Raw genomic sequence first — 26508 nt, 5'->3', positions numbered from 1 at the left:
AAGCACAGTTGCTTAAGTACGCATACAGATAAAACAAACACTGGATGAACTCCCAAGCACAATTGCTTAGGTACGCATACAGATAAAACAAATACTGGAGGAACTCCCAAGCACAGTTACTTAAGTAGGCATACAGATGAAACAAACACTGGAGGAACTCCCAAGCACAGTTGCTTAAGTATGCATACAGATAAAACAAACACTGAAGGAACTCCCAAGCACAGTTACTTAAGTATAGGCGTACACATAAAACAAACACTGGATGAACTCCCAAGCACAATTGCTTAAGTATGCATACAGATGAAACAAACACTGGAGGAACTCCCAAGCACAGTTGCTTAAGTACGCATACAGATAAAACAAACACTGGATGAACTCCCAAGCACAATTGCTTAAGTATGCATACAGATAAAACAAATACTGGAGGAACTCCCAAGCACAGTTACTTAAGTACGCATACAGATAAAACAAACACTGGAGGAACTCCCAAGCACAATTGCTTAGGTACGCATACAGATGAAACAAACACTGGAGGAACTCCAAGCACAGTTGCTTAAGTACGCATACAGATAAAACAAACACTGGAGGAACTCCCAAGCACAGTTACTTAAGTACGCATACAGATAAAACAAACACTGGAGGAACTCCCAAGCACAGTTGCTTAAGTACGCATACAGATAAAACAAACACTCGAGGAACTCCCAAACACAGTTGCTTAAGTACGCATACAGATAAAACAAACACTGGCTGAACTGCCAAGCACAGTTACTTAAGTAGGCTTACAGATGAAACAAACACTGGAGGAACTCCAAGCACAGTTGCTTAAGTACGCATACAGATAAAACAAACACTGGAGGAACTCCCAAGCACAATTGCTTAAGTACGCATACAGATAAAACAAACACTGGAGGAACTCCCAAGCACAGTTACTTAAGTAGGCATACAGATAAAACAAACAATGGAGGAACTCCCAAACACAGTTGCTTAAGTACGCATACAGATAAAACAAACACTGGAGGAACTCCCAAGCACAGTTACTTAAGTACGCATACAGATAAAACAAACACTGGAGGAACTCCCAAGCACAGTTGCTTAAGTAGGCATGCAGATAAAACAAACACTGGAGGAACTCCCAAGCACAGTTGCTTAAGTACGCATACAGATAAAACAAACACTGGAGGAACTCCCAAACACAATTGCTTAAGAAGAAATACATGTAGGTAAAAAAGATAAAATGGAATGATAAATGCAATTAATTAAAAGTCACCGATCTAGAAATACATTTAGATTTAATAATGGAAAACTTGAACATTGTATCTGAATATTTGAGCAAATTGAAATGCAATTAATGCACGGAAAATGTCTAAAAACATGTATGTGTATACATGTGTGATGCATAAAGAAGAATCTTCTAAGATGCTAATATTAAACTTACTTGAACACACTGTACATGTATATACATGAATATGTGCTGGTGTCATTTTTAGAATGAATGCATAGATGTATGTACATACACTGTACTTTATCAAAAATGTGATAATCAAGGCTTGGTATGTAGTAAAGATAACAGCATATTGATGATTTCGGCTTCCACACACTTGAAGTATGAGATGAGTGGCTTGAAATCATACATTTAGTCTAAGCTCTAGTATTAACAATGGATCATCAGAAAGTTTGTTGTATTTCTTCGTTCCATCAGGAATTCAATATCTGCAAGCTAAGTGCATACAGATCATAGATTATTTCAATCGGTTTATTCGTAGGAGAGACTAATCAATGGTGAATAACCTTTTTAGTTTTCGTTATCTTCATTGATCTCAGCGGAATTATCGATGTGGGTAACTGGAAAACCTGGTGGGTAAGCTCTAATCAATATCCAGGCAGGGCACCTTGGGAGAGAAGGTAGGAAAACAGGAATGTTGATGAAGACGAGTACAAAATGTGGCAAAAACTTTATTACGTGGTACAGTCATACATGACAAAGGACTCAACAGAGAGTAAGGAAAGTTATACTAAAAAATGGAAAAAAAATTTTGTGGGTCTGCTGGTGACAATCGCCATAGGCATATTGCAGAGGCATGAAAAATGTGAAGAAATTGCTGGAAGTAGTTTCACCCAAGTACAACGTGTGAGTGCGCTTAACAAAATAGACCATGTGTTATGGTCAGATGTTGGTTTCCTTTCGTGATGTTTTCTTCATTGTTTTGTTGGGATTGATATGTCATGATCATGCATTGAATAAACATTTTATTGACTATTGACACTTCTAAAATTAAATCATAAACTACTGAATACACCTGATAATTTGTGTGCAGACCTAAATTCCTGAAAGCTTTGGCATACATGCGAGATTTAAAGCAAACATTCCTGTCAAAATCAAAAGTAGATATCCAAAGAAGTTTGCGTGCACCAAGTTCTCGACGACGTGGTAGTTTGCAGAAACTGAAGGGTACAGCAAAGGCCCATGTACCACTACCCATGATCGTGAACTGTGATATTTCTATTTGTGACATTCTCTAGTGTTTGCCCAAAAGAAGATGTAGCAAGGGCTGAAAAAATGGTCATTTGGGTTACTATAAAGCAATTTCTGCTACTGTACTGCATTAAATCATCCTAAAATCACTTCCGATGTATGATTTTAATTCTACACCGATCGTTAGTTATTTATGATGTCTTAAAGTGTTATTGAAGGTCCAGTTTCCAACGTGCACATGTATCAGTGATTTCTGAGGAGAGAAGCTAATGCAATGAAATACAACGATTACGAGAACAGGTAGTGTTCAGAAACACTTTAGATTTATACTGCATGCTGCCAATAAATACAGCACAAATAATAAAATTTTGTCTTCTAATGTAACGTTGTGTTTGGATTAAGCATAACAAGCGTATCATGTTTTGATCCCAAAACAGCAGTTGTTTATATATACAGAAATGTTTCGACAGGTAAAATAGAAAAATTACCAGTCGCATTATGCAAGTTACCATAGAATGTAATAATACTGCAATCCCTGCTATCAAAACAAAATGAAATGGTAAAGTTGCCAGTGAGTAAGTTATTGGAATAAACGCAGTAGGCCTACAGGTTGAGGTGTAATAAATAAGTGTAGTCCCATGAACGTGATTCCGATTCATTCCTCGTGAGGAAGAGCTGAAATAATTTATTCTAGAATGCTATGACAAGTTGTAATTCTGGGTACAGGACATGTATATACATATACTTGTAGTCCTACATGGAACCACCAGAATCTCTCTACCCGCAGGTCTGTGTAGGCCTAGACATGTATTCACATCTACATGTATGTTCCCCTTTCACTCAATCAACTTCACACTTTCCAGGTGTATTGCTGGGGATCCAAAATAGTGAAGTGTTTAGCACGTGTACTGTGGAAGGCTTACCCAGTACTCCCTCTCTTGGAAAAGTAGAGAGTACGGCACTACCTCTGAAAATTATATATAGCACTGCTTGATCCCAGTAGTTGATTTTTCTGATTGGGTGAATGCCAACAAACTTATTAACCAAAGTTTTTCATGGTCTGTTGAAGAAGTTATTTGTTAAATTGTGGAGTGAGCTGTTACATTTGATATATGTGATGAACATATGCATGCATTGTAAGTGTCCTGGCCATATTTGTACTGTTGAGATACAACTATACAATGTAAGGACCAAAACGTGTATTGTATCACGATATGTTGCCTTGAACTGTTGCCACATACAGCAGTGGTACCAAATAAATATAAATGGTAACGACTTTTGTTGTCTGTCACTGGTCAGAAATTTTGCAATTAGCATCCTCAGGGAACCTATTGGCAAGTGAGACCATTTCAACCCTCTCTCCTTCAGGCTCTTAATTCCCCTCCTAGTACAGACTACTTAATTTCTAACCAGACTGACCACTGGGTCCTTTTTAGGAAAACTGTAGTTTTAAACTATTTACAACCTTGGAAAATGAGGGGAGATGCTCTTTCATACTTCCATAAGTTAGGACACATCCCATACACATGTTGTACAGTTACATGAAATGGTTAACCAAGTGATGGTAACTGTTTGTTTGAATCTCAGTACATGTATTTGGGTATCTAGTTCCTGTTTCAATATTTTTATGTTTACAGGTGATACTCCCTGCCAGAACTGATAACATTGTCCAGTGAACTGTATATACCCTACTTCCTCTCATTTTTGGGACAGATAGTAGTAGTGTTGAAAGTAGAATATTACATTTCTTCACCAGCTTTTTGGAAAAGTAACTATATGAGTATGTTGTTTAGTATGTTGTTTATTAGAAGGTCTAGCCATGTTAGAAAAAGAAACTCAATATTTTTGCTAGAATTACATATATATTGGCTAAAATGAGCAGACCAGGCGTCCCAAAAATTTAAAGAAATAGGGTTTGTAAACATTCAGCAATGGTTTCTTAATAATTCTGGCCCTGTTTAGTTGGTATGGATGTCATCTTTTGTTTAGATGTCATATTTGAGCTGGAAATACCAAAGACATTCAGATTGGGTTTCTTAACCCTGAACCAGTGTGGCTTCCATAGGGGTGATTTCTCACACAATGATATCACTGCTACTCTACTTTCCACCTACTGAGACATCTTTGTAGGTTGTGCAGTTGTTTGGCAAAATTGATGCGCATTAACTCCTGGAATACACCGATCCATTTTCGCCGCGTAGGCCACGCCTCCCTTGCCGACGCCATAGCAACGCCCAAGGTCGGACATAAAATGTAAACATGGCGGCCGGTTCAAATTTCAACTTGCTGCCTCAGGAAATTTCTACCGATTATTTTGGCGATGCCAACGTTTTAACCAAGCGTGCAAAAGAGAGGGGGTATAATTTTTTCGTTAATGGTTACGTTCATGCGCTCAAAGTGAACAGTTCCAGTAAAAAATATTGTCGATATCAGTGCTAAATGCTATCGTTCTATGAGGAAAAGCGAGCAACCTCATCGAATTGACATGACGATTCATACCCAGGAGAGAAGAATCACGGACAGTCATTGTTCATGTAAAGCTGGGTATGTGTGCTTTTCCTGTTTATGTAGTGAATTGGTGTATAATTATAAATATCTTGTAATGTTCATAAATGTAGATTTAAGTTTAACATGCTGCGGCAGGTATTTTAACTGTTGTCGTTGTTGTTTCGACGTTAGCCTTGGATTTAGACTTATAGTTTATCCAAAGCGCGTTGGCGCCTTCAATTTTGTTGTATACGTTATAAAATAAAATCTGTACCATAGAAACTAATAGAGACTTAGCTTGTACTTCTAATTCTGAGGTTAAGACTGTCTAGCAATGGTTCACTTACGTTGTATATTTGCATACTACGAAAAAATATTCGGAGCTGTTGAGCCCATAAGTTAACTCACACTAGTGTTATGGTACCGGTATCTTCTTTTTTATTTTTATAGAATAACTGGGCTATGTTCTCATGCTGTTAGCGTCGTCTACACAGTTGGCCACTATAAACGTTTGGGACTGAAAGATATCCCTTCACAGCTGGCTTGTACCAGTTTGCCTCAACAGTGGCACAAACCGCGGGGCCCAAAGATCAATGCCGAGCCCGTAGCTGCAATAGTTTTCGCTAAACCAAGGCCAACACCTCGCCGAAAAAGGCCAGTGTGTTGTTCTACACCAACACTTAGGTAATTATTAACTGCAGTGTGAACAGCAGTGCAAAATCCTTCCTCTCATCAGTGACCAGCCTGTGCAGCTCAGTTTATTGGCCTGTAGAGCATCACTAATTGCCTGAGAGAACCAGGTTAAACCCTTTGTCAATTCAGTAGGAGCTGCTGTTAGGGTAGCCTGGTTGGCCAGGTGTCCGCATGATGTGACCTAATAAGCAGATTTACAAGCGCCGTCAATCGCCAGACCACAAAGGCCTCATATTTTTTGAAAAATGTTTTCCATCAAGCAACAAATCAAGTCATCAGTGCACTTTTTGTGACAGAAACTGATAGTTTTTTGTGACAGAAAGTGTTATATTTTTACCAACAGGATCCCAGAATTGAAGGAAGATGACATAAAGAAGTTGAAAGTAGACAAGTCCACACCATTATCATATTTACTGCAAGATGAACTGCACACAGAAAAAACAGAGTATGGAATTGTGCAGAAGGGTTCAATGTTACCTTTACAGGTCTGTATAACAATAACAAGAAATGAATTATTTTGGGGTTAGGATCCTTTAATACACTTCAAGTATATTACAAATCCATCAGTCCACACCAGATGAACAATCAATCATAGTCATCCATATATCTCGATCATTTATAATGGGTTTTTTTTTACACAATTTCCACATCAGTTTCTAAATCTTTTATATATGTCACGACTCCATATTTCCCCTGATGATGAAATTGTTTGTCCAAATTGTAATATATGGTACAAAAGTTATAATTTTACCAAAGTATCTTGAAAATTAGTTAAGATTGCAGCAACAAACCAATTTTCATTAATGCAGTGAAACAAGCTAACTGGAATTTTTCTTCTCAGTAACTTAAAACATTTTATTTTATTAATTGCCCGTTCAACATGAATCCTATGTGCTGCAATTTTTTTAGTCACATTTACTTCTGATTCACTTAATGGTTTTGCACTTGAAGCAAGTGGAGGTATATTCAGATTAATATCAAATTCTGACAGAATGCCTTCAATCCTAAACCCCTTATCTGCCATTAGTGCATCTCCAGCACCAATGAAGCCCCGTTCTTTCAAATCACGTACAAAATCATAAACCCACTTTGTTCACAAATTTCATTGTCTGAAATTGACCCAGAAAACAAATCTGAAACAAACATAACTGATCCTCTAGGGTCACAAACAACTAATGACTTCAAGGTATTGGATGATTTATAGTCTGAAAAGCACTGACTCTGTACTTGTAAGGAAGACGGTTTTTCACATTTAAGCTCTGTACAATCAAGGATTGCTAAACAAGTCGGAAAATCAGCTTTGTAATTCTCAGGCATGTTTTCTATAATTACATTTCTATGTGGCCAATAGCTAAGGGAGCCTAACCTGACATACATATATTTTGCAACACCGGTGAGAACTGTTGACACTGTTGGCACTTTCACATTAAATCTGAAGGCCAGGTCTTTAACATGTAACCCCGTTCTGAGTCGACAAAGGTACATAAAAACTTGTTGTGATAAGGGGAATTTTTTTTACATTAGTTTCCTTTCTTTTCTGTGGATATGAAATTGGATTTGCACAATCACTGGGAAAGAGGAATGATAGTAACATCAGAAATCTGGCATATGTTAAGCCTGTATAAAACTTAAACAAATTTTTAATATTTGACTCAACAACTTCTTCAATTTCAAATCCACCTCTCTGTTTAAATTCCTCAGTCTGACACTGTTTATCGCACTTATTAATATTTAGAAGTTCCCTCTTGGCAAAGTCTCTGATCAATTTATTGTTTTCCTCTTCCAGCTGCCTGATTCTTGCAACCATGGAGAACACATCCAACTCAGAATAGACTGAAATAGTAAATAGTGAACAGGATTGATTAACTGACTGGGCAGTAATGCCATTAAATAGCTACTGGAAAATTTCTCACAACAACGAAACTCAGTTTGGAATGAGATGGATATTCCCCGTTTCCAGAGTATGGAGTTATCTTTCCTTTAGACCCGGTATCTGCCTTCTGTCGTGTCCCACAGTGACCACATACTAAGCATACCATCTTTCAACTGTCTGGCTTTACAATATGAAATAGGGAGTATTCACCCACTACAAGGGAAGTAAAGTAACTTGCTACTAATGGCAAGTAGTGTTGTGTATCTAGATTAAGTAAACTGTGCCAAAGTTCCTATAAGCCTCAATAAATTTTAGCTGGACACTTAACTGTGTGAATATTCAGAGTTAATAACACACTAATGAAATACTCTTGGTTATTGTTTACATAATGATAAATATTGTTCATATCAACCTACTGTGATTGCTTATAATAAAATATTAATGTTACCTATTGCTGGAAACAGATAATGTGTTGTTCTGGGCATATGATACGTGGCGGCGTGATTTTCTAAATTCCCCACTTAAAGCATCATTTGGATCAGGATATTCTTCATTAGGTCCACTGAGAGATATGAAATGCTGCAAGTAAATAAAGACACATATGGGTTGGTATTCGTGAGATTTCATTAAAAGTGAGCGAGTGCTTGGTTTAACAACCTAATGAACAGTATTTCAGCCATATACAGACGGTGTCTCCTTGTTGCAGGATGGATTTCCTCCGCTCTTTTAAGGTGCTACAGTTGTACCTCAGCAAGACATGTCTAAAAAGACACCCAGCAAGCCCCCTCACCCAGTCACATTATGCTGACACCGGGCCGACCAGTCGCTGCTCTAACCCCACAACAGCTCCCACTGTTAGAGTTTCTGTTCTGACTAGACCCAGGTTTGACCCTGGATCTCCCAGCCCAGAAGCGGACATGCTAATCAATAATGACAGACTTAACATGTTAACGCAATCCCTCCCCTCTCCTATACCCCATAAAATAAAATAAAAACAAAAAAATACTGCACTTAGGGACATGGGGGCAGTGGAACATTAACAAAAGAGTCTAAATTTCGGACACAACTTTGTTACAAGGAATATTCGCAAACGCACATGCACAGGCCTTTTACATGTACAACAACACCACCGCCTTATGAATATCTGACAGATAAGCGGCGATAGAGCCTCACAGAAAGTTACCAAGCTTCGACAACCATTACATACATCAAAATAGATTCACTTACCTTTGAACAAATATATGTATGCTTAGTTATTTTTTCCACGTTGAGATGGGAATGTGGACGGACGACACAAGGCTATCCAGCGCAGGCATTTTTGCAGGTCAGACTTTGGCTTCGGGAAAGGAATAAATTTAGCTCCTCCTAACTTTTCCGGGTACCTGCTATCAGATTTGCAAGTCCCATATGAACAATGCTTCACCATTTTCACAAGAGGCAAACATTCAGACAGTATATAGGATGTCTTGAGGCTGAGTTTACTTAGACTTCTGCAACCAGTTTCACGCGTCACGCAGTACTGTAACAGCCATGTTGTCGGAGTTTTGTCCAACCTGTGGGCGGAGCTAAAGGGGTGAACGCGTTGTGCAATTTGATTGGCTTATCGTCCGTCAATCATATCGCGAATGGATCGGTGTATTGAGCTGAAGGAATGACATTGATGTTGTCATGATTTAAGATGACGTTTTATCCTGGGTGGTTTTATTTGTATATAGATCAATCGAATCAGTGATTTTGAAATAAAAAGTAAGAAAATTAAGTTGTAAAAGAAATTAGGAATAAAATGCTTTTTGGTCATGATTGACTTTGACAGTAGTTTTGTATTGTGGTTTAAAAAGCCCTTATTACTATCCAGTTAGTAAGAAAGTACTGATGTTTTGAGGGATGTGTGGGAACAGTCAGTATAATGTGGGAAAACAATGATCATATCTATTACCATCTCTACTTCAAAGAAAAACAAACATTTAGGTATTTCAATAATTGAAAAAGTTGTTTTTTTATTGCATTTGAGGTTTATTCACATTTGTAATAAACCTCTTAAGGCATCCTTCCAGTGCACTAATGACTTAAGATAGAAATGTGCACATTAACACATGAATTTGTACTTGTTTGACAATTTTTACCAAATGTCAGTAGGTTTCCTGATTGGCAGGTCTTGTATTTTGATCTATTTGGCAATTTACTGTAGTTTACACCATGAATTCATGTTGCATGTACATTGGGGGCGCAGGGGTCAGGACTGAATAATCATAAATGCGATTGTTACTGTGACCAGTACGGGTAGGGATTGATCACCATTCAACAGGTTCTTAATCTTTCTGTCAATAGAGATAAGTTCATGGTGAGAAGGATTCTCCTGTCGCACATCTCCCATCAGGTTAAATCCTTTCCCATGCTGACAGGTGATTCTGCGTTGCTTAGCCCTACATGGGTATTGTAGTAACATACGTGGTGTCACAGTGAGAGTAGACTGATTAGTTCCATTGTACTGGGTACTGAGATTAGTGGCCTGATTATGTCTCAAAATCTGCTTTTGTGTTTAGAGAATAATGAAATATATGTATGATTTGCTGGCTGAGTGTGGATGGGCATGCTGGCTGTGGATGGGTTTGCTGGCTGTGGATGGCTTTGCTGGCTGTGGATGGGTTTGCTGGGTGAATGTAGACGGTTGGTTGGATGTAGATACACTGTGGGCTGACTGGTGTGATCTAGATGGGCTGACTTGTTGGATCTAAAGGGGCGGACAGGTTGGATCTAAAGGGGTGTTGACTGGTTGAATCTAAAGGGGTTGACTGGTTTGATCTAAAAGGACTGACTGGTTGGATCTAAAGGGGTGTTGACTGGTCTGGTTGAATTTAAAGGGGCTGACTGGTTGGATCTAAAGGGGTGTTGACTGGTTGAATCTAGAGGGGTTGACTGGTTTGATCTAGATGGATTGATTGGTTGGCTCCAGATGGATCCACTGGTTGGCTCTAGATGGATTGACTGGTTTTGATCTGGATGTAGATTACTTCTTCAGTGGCCTGATGGTTAGAGCGTCCGCCTTGGATTTGGGAGATCTGGAATGAAACTAGGGTCGGGTCATACCAAAGACTTCACTTGGTGCTCAGCACTGAAAGGTTAGAGCATGGACTCTTCTTGCTACAAGAAGACATAGTATACATATGCATGCATCTAATGACTCCTCATTTTCATTACTGAAAGATTGTTAAGTACGATGTAAAACCCCAAGCATTCATTCATTCATTCATTCATTTGGATGTAGATTTGTTCACTACTAAACCTTGTAATAGCCTTAAGCATTTCCCACCCTCTTTTTCCCATCCTCAAAATCCCCTTGGAACTTTTACCAGACAGCTCATAGTATACATGTAAAATGAACTCGTGTGACGATGATCTTTATCTTTTGTTTTGTCCAAAATTAAGTCTCAAGAAAGAAAGTTTTTTTTTGTTGTATTTTTTTAAAACTGTTGTTGTTTAGTGCAGTATCACTGTTATTTTCATAGTATCATAGATATGACAAATGCTGGTTGTGTCAGCGAGATATGTGCTAGTTACAAACTGAATTATCAGGTTCACATGTATACGTGCCTGTTCAGTGTGCATTTTGGCACAGATGTTAGTAATGCATGTACATGTAGCTTGAATAGGCACAAGTACACTGTATGCATAACATAGAAAAAGTGAATCATTAATATTTCCAAACAAGACAGCTCTAATTTCTTCATCCATTACTCCAAAATAATGAGTTTTGATATGAATCTAATATTCCTTGTGCATGTACAGGTATTTTTGGAAACTTGTTTAGACTATAACAATTCATTTTTTTTGTAGAGTTTTATTAAGAAATTTAAGTCACACAGATCATTTATTTACATATATACATAGGAGGTTAACAAAATGTGAAAATAATGCCATCAAATTACCATGTGGGCACACAACCAAATTTCTGTGGGAGCACAAGCAAATTTCTGTGAGAGCACAACCCATTTCTGTGAGAGCACAACCAAGTTTCTGTGGGCACCTAACCAGATTTCTGGTAGAGCACAACCAAGTTTCTGTGGGCACACAATCAAATTTCTGTGAGAGCACAACCAAATTTCTGTGAGAGCACAACCAAATTTCTGTGAGAGCACAACCAAATTTCTGTGAGAGCACAACCAAGTTTCTGTGGGCACACAACCAGATTTCTGGTAGAGCACAACCAAATTTCCAGAAGTGCAGGTAAATGTTTTGATGTGAGAGCTAGATATCGACCGAAGTTCATATATTTGGGTTAGTTTAATTATGGCATCTATGTTGTCCACAGTTGAGATGTTGTGTCCCTGGTCAAGTGACAGTATGTGATACTGTGTTTGTGCAAGTTTTCCCATCTTCATGAATTTGGAGCTTTTGATACATGTAAATATGAAGTAATCTGCTAAACATTATGTCGCTGTATTGTGTGAAATGTTAAGAGTGTTTCATGTTAAAGACAAGATCTGGACTTGAATTGACGGAGACAAGTAAAGTTGAATTGGTGTTACTATGGACTACGAAGTAGCAAATGCCTTATGGGAGTCTTACAAGTAGAGACATATTCCTGCAGTTTTTGTTTTATCTGAATTTAACTGTCTCAGGGGCCGTCATTTAATGTCTTAAAATACATTCAGATTTTAACGAGTTTTCTGGTGTAGATAAGGTCGTGGAGAAGTTAGGACAATGTTTTATAAAGCCCACTTTCCCTTATGGCAGTGGTTAACCTTGAGGTGAGAACTTAAGTATACCTGTATGGCAGAAATGATGACTGAAAACTATACTGTATAGTGCACAAAATATAATTACGGTTAATTAGTGGTTGTGCCTAGTTGAAGACTAGGCCTTGTGTGAATTCTGACGGTGTACATTTATATACGAGTTCACACTGTATAAACTGTTGATCTGATCGGATATCAGGCTTATGCCTAGAATCACAGCTGTAACACAGCAGGTTGCTGAATTGCTCTCAGTCCATGGATTAGTGTGGTCATTCTTCAAGGTTTTAGCTGGTTATTTTAGGTAAGTCTCGTGGTTTGTATTAACTGTTATAGTGGTCAGTTTAGAACTTGTATTGTAGGCTTCAGTGAGTACATGTACACGGATAGGGAAGTACAATAGCCATGTTTTATTTTTAACCTGTTGTCTACAAGAATCGTCAGGAGACGTACAGCTATTATCTGGCATACTGTAATGACCATCCCACACCTATGACAAATACCTTGATAAATTGTTTGGTCCAACTGTCACTTGATCCAACTGTCACTTGGTCCAGCTGTCACTTGGCCTATGACTTCAGTGACGACAAGATCAAGTCAGTAATGCCTGACAAAATCATCTTTTTACAGGACATTGCCCTGGATTGTATAGAGAGACTGTTGGGTTGATATGTATATTTACATGTAATTCACTGTTACACATGTTATTGTAATGATGCGTTTTGAATGATTTGAATGCTGGTTTACTGGTCAGAAAATAAGGAATAGATATAAACCAGTGTAAGTTATGTGAAGGCAAACCTAGGTTTAGAGGACCATTAAATAAAATATAAGCCTCAGTTATGAAGATTTACATATTTTTTCTTTAACAAAAAAAAACTCCATATGGATTGGGTTGCAAAAACTAATCAGCACAATTTATTTACACATTCTAGTACGGGTACACGTTATGGGGACTCGGTGGTAGGCTGAATGTGATTCTCAACCATGATGCACATAATGTGTGGGTTCAATTCCAGCCTTCGACTGTTAGCGCAGTATTACATGCTTTAAAGACCTTATGTCTTCAACAGATATGGTGGATTTGGACAAGTTTGTCAATAACTTGCCATTGAAAGGTAGATTGTCTGTACCTCAGGAGTTCATGCTTCCTGTACCAGTAAAACTGATGGTCATAGCATAAATGGAAAATTCTTGAGTGCGGTGTTGAATAACAATCAGGTAAATAACGGTATTATCGTTAATAGGGATTACACTTTCTGAATATAGCACAGATTCTAGTGCTGAAATTTGGCTGAGACCACTGCTGGTTTCGAGCCAGCGACCTCAGAGTCAGGCACCTAACCGCCAGCAATACATGTCAACCGTCTAGACCACTCGACCAACAGGCCTTCCACAAAAATGGAAGGTAGTTGACCGGTAGACTTTACAGCGAACATGCATTACCCCTCTGATGATCACAAACAATGTCACTCCCTTAGGTGAATATATCAGATAGGTATAGATGTCATTTAGAAAGTGGATTAAGTAACAGTATTATCGTTAATAGGGATAACACTTTCTGTGCTATATATTGTCAACTACCTTCCATTTTTGTGGAAGGCCTGTTGGTCGAGTGGTCAAGACGGTTGACATGTATTGCTGGCGGTTAGGTGCCTGACTCTGAGGTCGCTGGCTCGAAACTCGCAGTGGTCTCAGCCAAATTTCAGCACTAGAATCTGTGCTATATTCAGAAAGTGTAATCCCTATTAACAATAATACTGTTACTTAATCCACTTTCTAAATGACATCTATACCAATCAGGTAAATAATTAAATTGTACAGTAATTAATTCAAGAGTACAGTCTGCCACTTTGTACATGTGTAAAATATTCAAACTCTGCACACATACATATTATATATGTATATACTTGTAGATATAGCTGTTGATTATGAAATATTTACTGGTTGTCTGTAGCTTGTACATGCTCATTAAGTGTACCTAAGGTGACCATAAATTATGTCCATTACTGACGTGCCCATTTTGCCCAATTCTGAGAGTTCCATTGATTTTAGAAAGGTGTTTTGAGGTTTGCTTAGAACATGAGATGATATTCTAGTGGAAAATTGTAAGTTTCAGCACCAAAGATAATATTTTGTGACATTGAAAGGCTGTAAAGTGATACTTTTGATGCCATCACGTAAAGTTTTTCTGATGGGAAATTAATCATTCTTCACAGAAAAGTGGTCCAGTAAGTTGGACGAATCAGAATCTAGCAAAATGTGTTTGTTGAAAATAGGGTAAAGTTTAGCGGAAATGCAGTATGTCTGATGTTTACATTTGTAAATTACATGTACATTTACAGATTGCAAGTTTTGCTGCCCCTAGATGTACTTACATGTTTAAAAGAAAAGAGTCCCGTATGATTTCATTGGCTTAGTTATCTCACAATTTGTAAGGAGATCAAATTGAAATCATGCTTAAAAATGAAGTGTCCTCAATTAAGGACGTCTTATATGGCAAGATTTCGCAAGAAGAATATTCATCCAGATTGTGTTCTGGTACATTTTTTAAACGTTGAAGTGCCCTGTTATTTGTTCCCATGGTTACCCCTCTGATGAATATCATTTTACTTCGATAGAATTCAGTGTCAGAATAATGACGTGTTTACTTTTTTCACAGTTTCATGAGCATACCAAAAATAGATGGCCAGATCTTGGTTGTCTGTAGACTTCCTTCAAGTTTCCGTTCAGAGTCTTCTTGCATTTTATACCATAAATAGTCATTTTACATTAGATTGCACTTAAATGTATAGACATGCCAATCTTGGTGTTAAAAGATTTTTACCACTTAAAGCAAAGTTGAGGTTTTTCTGTGGGAAAATTTAAATTTCTGTAAGTCTAGATCACAGAGACCTCCGTCATTATCTGGTCGTGTATTGAGTGGAAAAGATGGCTATGCACCAGATTGCTGGGCACATTTATTGTCCGGAAGTGTGTGGCGTAATTACATGCATGAATCATGTTGACATTTTGTGGGATTGTATGTGGGTTAACAATGTGTAATAAGCCCAGAAATTAATAAGATTCACTCAGCTTCTTTCTTATGTTTTGTAAGGGACTGCAGAGTGTCTTGTACCTATATATGTTAGAAATCAGACCACATACTTGTAACGATGTACAGTAAAGACTATATATCGTATCCCTGTTGTACATAAAACCCCAAGCATTCATTCATTCATACTTGCTGTACAAGTATATATTTTACTTTTGATCTTTTGGCATCACAGCTACATTTGTATGACTTAGTTCAACATTATATTACCTTGTCTTGACATTTACGGTTTCTTCTGTGAAGTCTTTTGTGCATTTATTGCCATTTGCAAGGTCAAGATGTAATTTTGACAGAAAAGCATACGGAATGTAAGGTGTGCACTATTTTATCATGTAATTATGTTCATTTTATTTATCAGCCTCTAAAGCTAGCTCTTGCAGATAAGTTAACGATGTACATGTAGTGGACTCCTGTTGAACTACATGTACTGTTCATAAATTAAACATTCAGAATACCATATGCATGTGCACAAGCTATCATTTTCAAAAGTGTATGTTTTTCTGTAATGTAATTGCTTTGACTTTTTTTACATCTGTAATTTACCTAACATTTCCTCCAAGACTATGTTGCTCATTTTTTCTGAATCGGAGCGCTGTATTGAGCTTAATAAAGTGGTTCCAGGTTTGCTCTAAAGAAGGCAGGATGATATCCTACTGAAAAAAAGAAAAAAAAAATAATCCTAAGGTAATATTTTCTGACCTTTCTTTCCCTCTAAAAGGCACTTTTTATGCGCAAAAGTGTAGGTCATTTACTTTTAAACAATTTAGTTAAAATTATTTCGGAATGTTTGCACAGTTTGTAATGATTCCATATTTTAGGATTACATGTATTGTTTAACATTGGTTCAAAGGAGAACAGTAAGCATGTGATGGGGATAAAGGAAATCCTAATGGTACAGTGTATGTCCTGTCAGTGGCGGCTTACACTTATCACCAATCCAAAGAGAAAGCTGTAATTAGCTCCGAGATCTTCAGTCTATATAATGCTTTGTGATGTGTCCCATGCTGTGTGGTGAACCGTCCCCAGAGCTGTATTTTGTGACACGTGGCTCCAGGTAGAGTTCAGGTAATGCGATCACGTAAGCTGTAAGCTCTTCTCCATCATGCTTAACCCTGGAGGCAAAAGTATTGATGTCACCTATCCTTAATTAATATTCACTCTCACTCGTTGATGAGTAGATAACGAGAGTAATGCAGGTTTGATGTGAGGCTGAAAGTATTGTAGTGACAGGTTTTCTTATTGGAAGTGGTGTATTTCTAAGAAGTGCAGGTCTGTGGATCTCTCCCCACCCCTCCCCCTTCCCCCACCATCTCTCTGGTACAAGGCTGACCTCTGTTGTGAACACACATGTGGTGCCAGTCTTTACATGGCTGTTTTGTCTTCTCTGTTGACCAGAAGTACTGACACTGCCTAGCAGGAGATGGAGAGACCACAGACGCTTGACCAGTGGTCATTTACAACTGACTGGTAACCCCACAGCGGACATAATGGCCCTCAGGTAAGTGTGTCCTTAACTAGTATTTGCTAGGGTTTCAACCCATTTCTGGCTGTTCTTACCGTATACAAAGAACAGCCTGTGTGATAACTGTAATCTGATTCTACATGTGTGGCTTCATTGGCCATATGCTGATGAGTACACTAACCCTATCAACATATACATTTGTATTGTCCATGGGTTGTCTGGCTGAAGGCAAATAAACAACTTACATGCAATTAAAACCAGATGTCGATATTCATTTCATCGTTCTATACACATACTTCTTCACATTGATAGACCTGAATTGTACACATGCAGAGCTGTGATTGCATCTTAAATAATTGCAGAGAAGTAATTATATGCAATACTGAGAAAGTGTGATATATAACTGGATCAGGAGAGAAGGTAACTCTGGCCTTAGGCTCATATGTCAATTATAGCTTATAGCTAGATCAGTTTTATACATTGTGAGTCTAATTTTCCAGGTACTGTTCTAATATTCAAACATTGATTGTTTCGTAGGAATTGACTCTAAATTTACCTATCCATAGTTGAAAAAATTTCATTGTAATCATAGAAGTTTGTGTTCTTAAATTTTTGATGATGTCATGTTGGATGTAAGATCTGCATTTCATACACACCTTAATCACTTGCACACCCTTATACATTGTAAAGATGCTTTTCTGTGTATTTTCAAGATGTCAGTGGACTCGCATAGACTTACATGGATTTACATCGACTTACATGGACTTCCCAAAGGCACTGTTGTAAATTGTTTTGTTACACTATATTTTTTTTTTCGTTTTTCAAGCTTTTATTTTTGAATATCACACACACATAAAGGTTGCAGGTAACTAATAGTGCTCTTCTTGCCAGTAGGAAGCTGCAGTAAGGTGAGATTTGCTGTGCATTTATACTAGCTGTCAGGTGACAAATGCAAAAGTAGAAATACCACTACATGTAAAAGTTGAAGTCATGTAGGAACAGTTTTGGTGTGAATTGAAGTTTTCATCTTTTCGCTCATATTTCACTCTCTGAAACTTGATTTTTTAGATACATTGATGCAAAAAAAAAAAATTCTTTAGGGTTTCTGTCTTTAGCATGGCATTCCATTGAGGCAGCACTTATGTAGTGCATATTGTTATTGAGACTGTGCCATAATTCCCAGACAAGTAAACAAGCTGATGTGTATGACCAATATAAGGGAGTTACATGTGCGTCTACATGTACATGTAGGTCCTTGTTTTTGAGTGAAACTTTGCGCATGTGATTCTGTTTTAATAGTTGTTTTAGTTTGTTTTTGCATTGTATTTTCTGCTTAAAGTATTAACAGATAGTATATTTGTATGTGTCTTGTCCAGACACAAGGCTAGATTTCTCACAATATCCTTGGTGGAGAAAAAATAGCTTAACGTGATAATTAAAAGCAACAGGAATCATGAAATGTAAAAAATAAATATGCACTGTATTGCACATACAGCATATAAATTTAAACGTGTAAATCAGCCAAACCTTGAACATTATTGTTGATTGATCTAATCTAGAGCCTGTATACTGACCAGTTACAGTGATGTGCAGATATTATTTTAGCAATAAGAAATATTTCGTATTGTACATTACAAGCATTTTATCCATTTGATTCTCTGTACATGTAGGTGTTTATGGCATTTATTATGGTGCTGCTGTTATACTAGATGCAATGTAGTAATATCGTAAACGTCTTGAATGTGGACGTCTGATGTTGTGTTGATCATGGCACGCTGTTCACGTAGAAACAGTGTAACATTTCTTCTTAGCTAAGTCCAGGTATATTTATTGCGCCATATGTAGATTCTGGAGTGAGAGGCATGGTGCTCACACTGTGTGACACCATGGTCTAGCATTGTGACTGGTGAGCACACTGTATGTCAATGTGGTCTAACATTGTTGAAAGCCTCCATGGCAGAGGGGGTTATCAAGGCAAGGTGACACAGTGACCCAGGAGCCTATTACCAATGCTGTCGCTGTGAGTTTAAGCCCAGGTCTTGGGAAGGTGTGTCAGTAACCTTGGTCTTGGGGTTTCCCTTGGGCTCTGCTGGGTGTCCCTACCACCATAATGTTGGTCACCGTCATATAAGTGAAATATTTTTATATGGCGTAAAACACAAATAAAAAAATGAATAAATAAATCTAACATTGTGACTGGTGCCTACACTGTGTGTCACTGTGGCCTAACATTGTGACAGATGCCCACACTGTGTGTTGCGGTGGCCAAACATTGTGAAAGGTGCCTACACTGTGTGTCACTGTGGTCTAACATCGTGACAAGTGCCCACACTATGTGTCACTGTGGTCTAACACTGTGACGGGTGCCCGCACTACATGTCACTGTGGTCTAACATTATGACGGCTGCCTACACTATGTGTCACTGTGGTCTAACACTGTGACGGGTGCCCACACTACAGGTCACTGTGGTCTAACCTTGTGACAGGTGCCCACACCACATGTCACTGTGGACTAACTTTGTCATGGGTCCCTACTCTGTGTGTCACTGTGGTCTAACATTGTGATAGGTATAAGTGTCATGTTTGACATTCGTATACCATTCATAGTCCATAAAGGGCGTTCCAAGCCGATAATCGCAAGATCCATTTCCAAAACAACGTTTAACACTAGCCCCCAAAGACAAAGGTATGTAAGAAATTATACAAATAGGAAATAAAGCCGGTAACACACAAGAGGGAAGGGGTCATCAGTTTTTAATGATGCCAGATAGACAGTGGATATTTCAGGCATGAATTCCATATCAAAGCTCAAATTCGTAGTCCATGAATGAGTTTCAGGTGAAATAACAATTAAATAAGGTATCTCATTCGTGCTTTGATTGCAACTGTTCATAAAGGCATTATGCAGATGTAATGAGCATGGCTGCCTTTACGGCCCCTAGCCCCAGGTAAAGCGGTACTAGATACAGTTCGAAAATGATGAGCGTTACAGACCTTAACCAAACAGATTGTGATTCAAAAGTAACGGACGATTACGTCATTACACATTACTAATGACCTTATACATTACTATGTGTCACTGTGGTCTAACATTGTAATGAGTGCCCACACTGTGTGTCACTGTGGTTTAACATTGTGACGGCTGCTCACACACTGTGTCATGTGGTCTAACATTGTGATGGGTGCCTGCATTGTGTGTCACGGTGGCCTAACATTAGGTTGGGTGATCACACTGTGTGTCACTGTTGTCTAACACTGTGACAGGTGAAGTGAATTGGAGGAGAGGCATGATGATCACACTGTGTCACTGTGGTCTAACATTGTGATGAGTGCCCACACTGTGTAACTGTGGTCTAACATTGTGATGGGTCCCCTAACTGTGTGTCACTGTGGCCGAACATTGTGAAAGGTGAGGTGATGGTGGTGAGGCATGGTGACCACACAGTGTGTCACTGGGGTCTAACATTGTGATTGGTGAATACACTGTGTGTCACCGTGGTCTAACAATGTGACAAGTGAGGTGAATTGAAGGAGCGGTGCTTTGCCCACACTGTGTCACTGTGGTTCAACGTTGTGACGCGTGCCCACAATGTATCACTGTGGTTTAACATTGTGATGGGTCGTCACACAGTATGTCATTGTGGCCTAACAGTGTGTCAGCTGCCCACACTGTGTGTCACTGTGGCCTAACGTTAATTGTGACATGTGAGGTGATGAAGGGGAAGCATATTGCATATTGTCACTGTGGCCTAACATTGTGACAGGTGAAGTGAGGGGGACATGGTGCTGTTGCCCCAGTAACTGTGTCAGAAAAAAAAAAAAAAAAAAAAAGGTGTTACATGATAGATATATGAAATTCATGCATTTATGTTAAGGTGTGCAGTTATGTGCACAATGTAGGTTGTAATTTTTATTCAGTAAACATACATGTATTTATCATGCTGTGAGATGCAGCATGGCTGTTTTTTATCAGCAGAAACACAGACGCTTGTATCAAACAAATATGCACTTAATCCTAGGTCTGTTATTGCGGAGAGTGGTGTTTTGTTTTTATGCTGCGTTTGTAGTCCGTCTGGCTGTCGGTGTGTCTGCCTTGTCAGCTATTGAAAATATTATCGTAAAAAATGTATATCATCAGTAATTTGTATTAAAGGACCAAATGTCACATTCTTCAAACTTTACACTGAGTAGTTTCTTTGCAAGTTCAATGTACACGTTATAAACTGCTGAAGCAGCCTGTGTAAAGTGGCATTATTTGAGAAGAGAGTTTTGCCTAGCAAGTGTTGCGGAGTGACTTTAAGCTTATAGCTTCCTGATAATGTAAGTAGTAAAACGTGTGTTTTGGAAGCTGTATATGTGTAAAGCATAGAAAAAGTAACATGTTACGCGAGATTAGGGCAGATTCCCTGAAATCATTGTGGATTATCCATTATAATGCTTTGTAGTTGGTAATCCTCTGAGTTAAAACCATGACAGATTTGTTACGACATGATACTGGATGTCCTAGCAATTCTATTTTTGGCTAACTGTGAAATTGACCACTAGATAAGATTAGGGATTGATTTTCATCATGCATACTATACATTTCATCTCTTCACAAGGAAATCTATTACCTGTTCTGATCTAAAGACTTGTTATGTCTCATCTAGTACATTTGTCATGCATTAGGACCAAAAAGTTAAGTAGAATTGATACAAAGTTGTACTGAGATCAGCTATCATTGATAGGTGATTAATAATTGGGGATAATTATTTACACTAAATTATGCCAAATTAATACTGCATACCTGTGTGCAGGTGCAAATGGGTTGGGAGGATAAAGCCAGGTTAATCTACTTCAGTGAATAATTTGTGGAGGAATTACATGTACATGTAGTGTGATTTTAACTGAGATTTTTGGAGTATCATAAGTTGTAGCGATTCCTACTAAGGGCTGTTGTAGTGCCACCTTATTTATGTGTATGGGGGTAGCACGCCAGCACGGAGCAATAACCCAACAACATCTCATAAATGTGGTCACTGTGAGTTCAAGTCCAGCTCATGCTGACTTCATCTCTGGCCGTACTTGGGAAGGTTTGACATCAACCTGCGGATGGTCGTGGGTTTCTTCTGGGCTCTGCCGGGTTTCCTCCCACCATAATGCTGGCCGCCGTTGTAATCGAAATATCTTGAGTACGGCGTAAAGCCCCAGTCAAATAAATATACCAAATAAATATTTGTATATGATGGTTTACATTCTTTACTGGCAGCCACACTGTTGGCAATGCAGACTATTGGTTCCTCTCTGAAGGTCCTCTAGCCCTTGACAAATGAAGATCCAGATTCAAATTCAGCTCACGTTGGCAGAGAAATCCAGCTGCTTCTAGCTGAGACATCCACAACCTCAGTGTTTGGGTATGTACAGGGGCATTGTGAGGTGCACAACAAGTGGCCGTAGGTGGGAAAGTCTGCCAGCAAAGTGCGGATGGTTGAGGGTTTCCCCCGGGTTCTGCCCGGTTTCCTCCCAACATAATGCTGGCTGTCATCGTATAAGTGAAATATTCTCGAGGACGGCATAACACACCAATCAAATAAATAAAATAAGCCCATCAAATTTACAATTTGAAAATGAACACAGAATCTTCTGTTATCTCAGCCATTGTAGTACAGTACATGATAAAGTCATACGATGTTAAAGACTAACATTTAAAACCATGAGGGCCATGTGTATGAAAACATTAAAAGTTCTGATCCTGTACTTTAATGGTGACGTTGTGACTGTGCAGAAATTTCAAAAATGCAGCTCAAAATGATGCTTTCTATGAGCATTTAAGTCTGTTAATGAAAGAAATTTGTTGGAAAACTTGACTTTTCATTGGTAAACCATAATGTTTTTTAGTTGTTAGTTTTAATACAGCTTGTTTAATTTGGGCAGCCAATAAATTGGAAGCCCAGACATTTTCCAGAACTGAAGTCCCTCTATATATGGCACTGACTATACTGACATGACCCGACTGATACAATAGGGTACCTTGTCTCATGCAATAGTGACTCAAGTCCCAACCAATACATTATTGGTCTCGATGCCCACAGATCTGCATTCGACAAAGACAGGAATTAGCAATAGACTACATAGCTTTATATAAGCTCCTATTAATTTAGGTGTTGAACATGTTAAAGATTGCCCATAGCAAGAACTAAGCAATTGTACATGTATGTTGTCCATAAAAACATGTACGGTTTTGTACTCTCAGAAAACGCCAACCATTTGTGTAATAAAGACTGTGGAGAACTACTCAGGTTCCAAACCCTTGTGATTTAAAAGAAAGATTAAATGAAAAGGATCGAGCTGATATTGATGGCTGTCTTAAAATTATAGCAAATTTACAAGGTATCAAAGGCTGTTTTATGTCTTGGATGATAATACGGAAACAAATTTTCTGTCATTTCCCGATTTGTGGTGATGTGATGTCGTGTCACATACATGTAAGAAAAGGTCATGTCACCCAAAACTGATGTGTTGCCACAAATGCTTTTATTTCAGCAAAATTGCCTTCCCAAACCTGATGTTTGCCTCATTCTGTGTCACGTCAGGATTAGTCTTTCATGAGTTAGTTTTTCATGAGTTGGCTCTCATTGGCCTGGAAAATCAAAAATCTTCATTTTCTGCTTTTTGGTCATAATATTTGAAACCGTATTTAACCACTAACATGCATGTACAGGAAACTAGTCCAGCTTCAGATTTCGAGGATTGCAACCAAATGTATGATAGCTTGTGTATTGTTGGTAACCATATCGTGTGGGGAGATACAGTGATCAGGTCTGTCTGTCTATCAGTTCATCCGATGCTCCATCTGTCTTTCTGTCTGTTTTATCTTGTCTATGCAACTTCTACTGTGTTCAACAGATTGTCACGAAATTTAGCAAGTGTGTAATAGCAACAGCATAAAGATGGGCATGAGTTTTTTTTTTTTATTTCATTCCATGAATTATTTTTCAACTAATTTTCATTTGAAGATGGAATTTGAAATGAATGAAATGAGACTTTGTCAGTGCAGCTCCTCCTAATGAACAGACTTTGAAGTTGGTACATCAGGGAAAATATTTAGATTTGCTTGAGGTGTTTTTATGGTGTTATTAGGCGTATCTAATGGTCATACTGAGGGATGAAATCCTCCACATGTTAACACTTGACATAGTAAGGAGCAGGAGGAAGGGGAAAATTAAGCCATCTTCTGACAGCTGTTGATCAAAATACAGATGTATAAAATACTACTGCCTCAGTATTCCAGTATTATTATACAGCGTATCAGGCATGAACAAATTGTTCAGATTGACAGTTACCCTCTTGAAGGAAAGGCTTCTGTTTATTTCAGTGTTCAGATCCCACCAGGCAGTGTATAGAAAGTACTAAAGATTTTGTTTTAGAGGATACATCAGTTGTGCCCATTGTTTGACTATGGCGTACACAATCTGAAATTTTTTTGTTTGTTTTATAGTGGTATCAGTGGTGTTCTACTCATATGTTTCATAAAATTTAAACAAATTCATTTTTGTTTCTCTCAGAACTGAAGTACAAGTAGCTTCTTTGCATGGGTTACTTTGGGTTTAATCTCTGAACTTTGTTGTGAACTGCCACTAAGTCAGGTTCTAAATCTATCCACCTTACAAGGTAACAAACAGGCACTCTCCACTGAACTGCTCTCACTTACCTGTACCTGCTCAGATATGAGATCCCTTACAGCCAGTTTAATACCACACATGACTTTCTCACCTGATAATAACATAGGCACATACATTTGCTGAGTTAGTTCCCATGTATGATTGTTAGGGTATGGATAATTTATGAAACCTTGCATAGTTTGGAAGCCATTGTATTTTGATACAGTAGCACCATAAAACATGTCATAAACCTTTAATACGCTTTAAGTATGGGATAATGGACTTTACATGAGGCCTCATTTCTACTTTGGTCCATTCAAGCCTAAGGAAGAATGTAAACAACTTCAGGCCACGTGTCTGACCTATTTAGCTACTAGGCTGGTCAGTGCAAGGGCACTATCATGTGGCGTGACATTTGAACAGCATTTCAGTCACTATACTATCTATGCATCTGTACTTTTGTTGCACGAACTTGTACTCATCCTAAGGCTGTCCTACTTGATTATGTACTAAATACTTAATGTACAATTAGTATACCTACCTACACATGCAGTGCAAGTATACCTATATACACACAAATATTACATGTAAGTATAAACCATGGTAAGTAGGCTGCATGGTTAGCTTTGTCATATATGTATGTCATTCTCATTGTATATAATGCCTTTCAGACATGTCTTAGCTTTTTTGATATGTACTGTATGTATTTATTTCTCATTTATAACATCTTTCTACCATCACTTAGCCTTTTTGGTGTCTGTACGTCTTTCTAGCCTTTTTTCTAGCCTTTTTTCACTTAGCCTTTTTGGTGTCTGTACATACATGTATAACCAAGATGGGGTCATTTATCACTCATTCGTTGCTGTCATTTCACGCTTTTATCCCCACAATATGGCTGAAATACTTTTGTGACCATTCCTGTCATCTCTGATACACTTAGTTGTAACATCCATTCTCTCTTGATGTCCACGGGTAATGTCAACATAGTGTGCTATCATTGTTCTGTAAACTCTACGTTTTATATACCATTTGTTGTCAGTCATTCACAGTGGTCAAACATGTCAAAACCTTTAATTGTCGAGTGACTATAGCTATGATACAGTAGCTCTATTATGGTGACAGGAACTATCATGACCTTAAGTCCTTCACCAGACAACATCTTAGAAGCTGTAAGTACTTGAATACCCACACTGCAGGGTAGCAACTCTATTGCACGGCATGTCATAAAATGAGCCTATAACATTTCAATACAGTTTGTGTGTTCAGATTAACTTTTCCGTACTGTTCTGCTTGACCATACATTATTTAAAACTATAACCTTGGTAAATGACAAATCTACAATAAACTAGTGTGTCACATATGACTACCTGATCATACTTCAATTGCACACTGTAAGAATTTGAATTGGCTGTGTGATATCCTAAGCTGTGTCTATGTATACCATTTTCAGGTACGTTTAACATCATTAATCATGGCTTATAAGGGCCTGGGCCCGGTTGTTCAAAATGTCTTAGGACTTAATACTAGATATAGTGTGGAACCAAGTTAAATTTTGTACTTTTCCCCAAAATGATTGCATAACATTAAATATTGAATATGAACCAAGCATTTAGCTGTGAATAACAACAATGGCTACTAAATTTCACTAAAATTATAAGCATATAATATAATTAATAGACTTAATACTAGTATTAGCTAATACACTTTCAAACATCTACTGGGTCCTGTATATGAAGCCTCATTGTACAGTAAACCGTCCCGGATAGCGCAGTTGGTAGAGCACCCGCTTCGGGAGCAGTAGATCCAGGATCAGTCCTGGGTCGAGTCACACCTAAGACTTTAAAAGAGGAAGTTGTAATTTCCTCGCTTGGCGTTCAGCATGAAGGGGATAGTACAATGATTGGTTAACCCGTATCAGTATAATGGCTCGGGTGGGGCTGCTTACTTACCTTTGGTAAGTCGTCTCAGTGTAGCAGCACTAGATAAAAGAGCGGTGGAAATCTGTCCTGCAACAAGGAGGCATATCACATTCACCCTAAGTATTCCTTCGTTG

At 38.2% G+C, this 26508-nt stretch overlaps 1 protein-coding gene and 1 long non-coding RNA gene across 2 annotated transcripts in view; both read left to right on the top strand.

Annotated features, from left to right (window-relative positions):
• Positions 1 to 17094, top strand: part of LOC135466691 (uncharacterized) — a 28921-nt gene extending 11827 nt beyond the window's left edge. Inside the window, exon 3 of the long non-coding RNA XR_010444145.1 lies at positions 16749 to 17094. This is a non-coding gene — a long non-coding RNA (uncharacterized LOC135466691). The remainder of the gene's footprint in view (positions 1 to 16748) is intronic.
• Positions 4918 to 7684, top strand: LOC135469005 (uncharacterized). Its single transcript, XM_064747520.1, has 4 exons — positions 4918 to 5017; positions 5411 to 5644; positions 5997 to 6138; positions 7440 to 7684. Exons 1-4 carry the CDS (start codon positions 4926 to 4928, stop codon positions 7488 to 7490), a joined length of 519 nt encoding a protein of 172 aa, XP_064603590.1. The 5' UTR covers positions 4918 to 4925; the 3' UTR covers positions 7491 to 7684.
• Positions 17095 to 26508: the final 9414 nt, after the last annotated feature.

The sequence above is a fragment of the Liolophura sinensis genome, chromosome 6 (assembly GCF_032854445.1).
Source record: "Liolophura sinensis isolate JHLJ2023 chromosome 6, CUHK_Ljap_v2, whole genome shotgun sequence".
Classification (NCBI taxonomy): domain Eukaryota; kingdom Metazoa; phylum Mollusca; class Polyplacophora; order Chitonida; family Chitonidae; genus Liolophura; species Liolophura sinensis.
The sequence above is the reverse complement of the archived record's forward strand: the minus strand, read 5'-3'. Positions and strand labels throughout refer to the sequence as shown.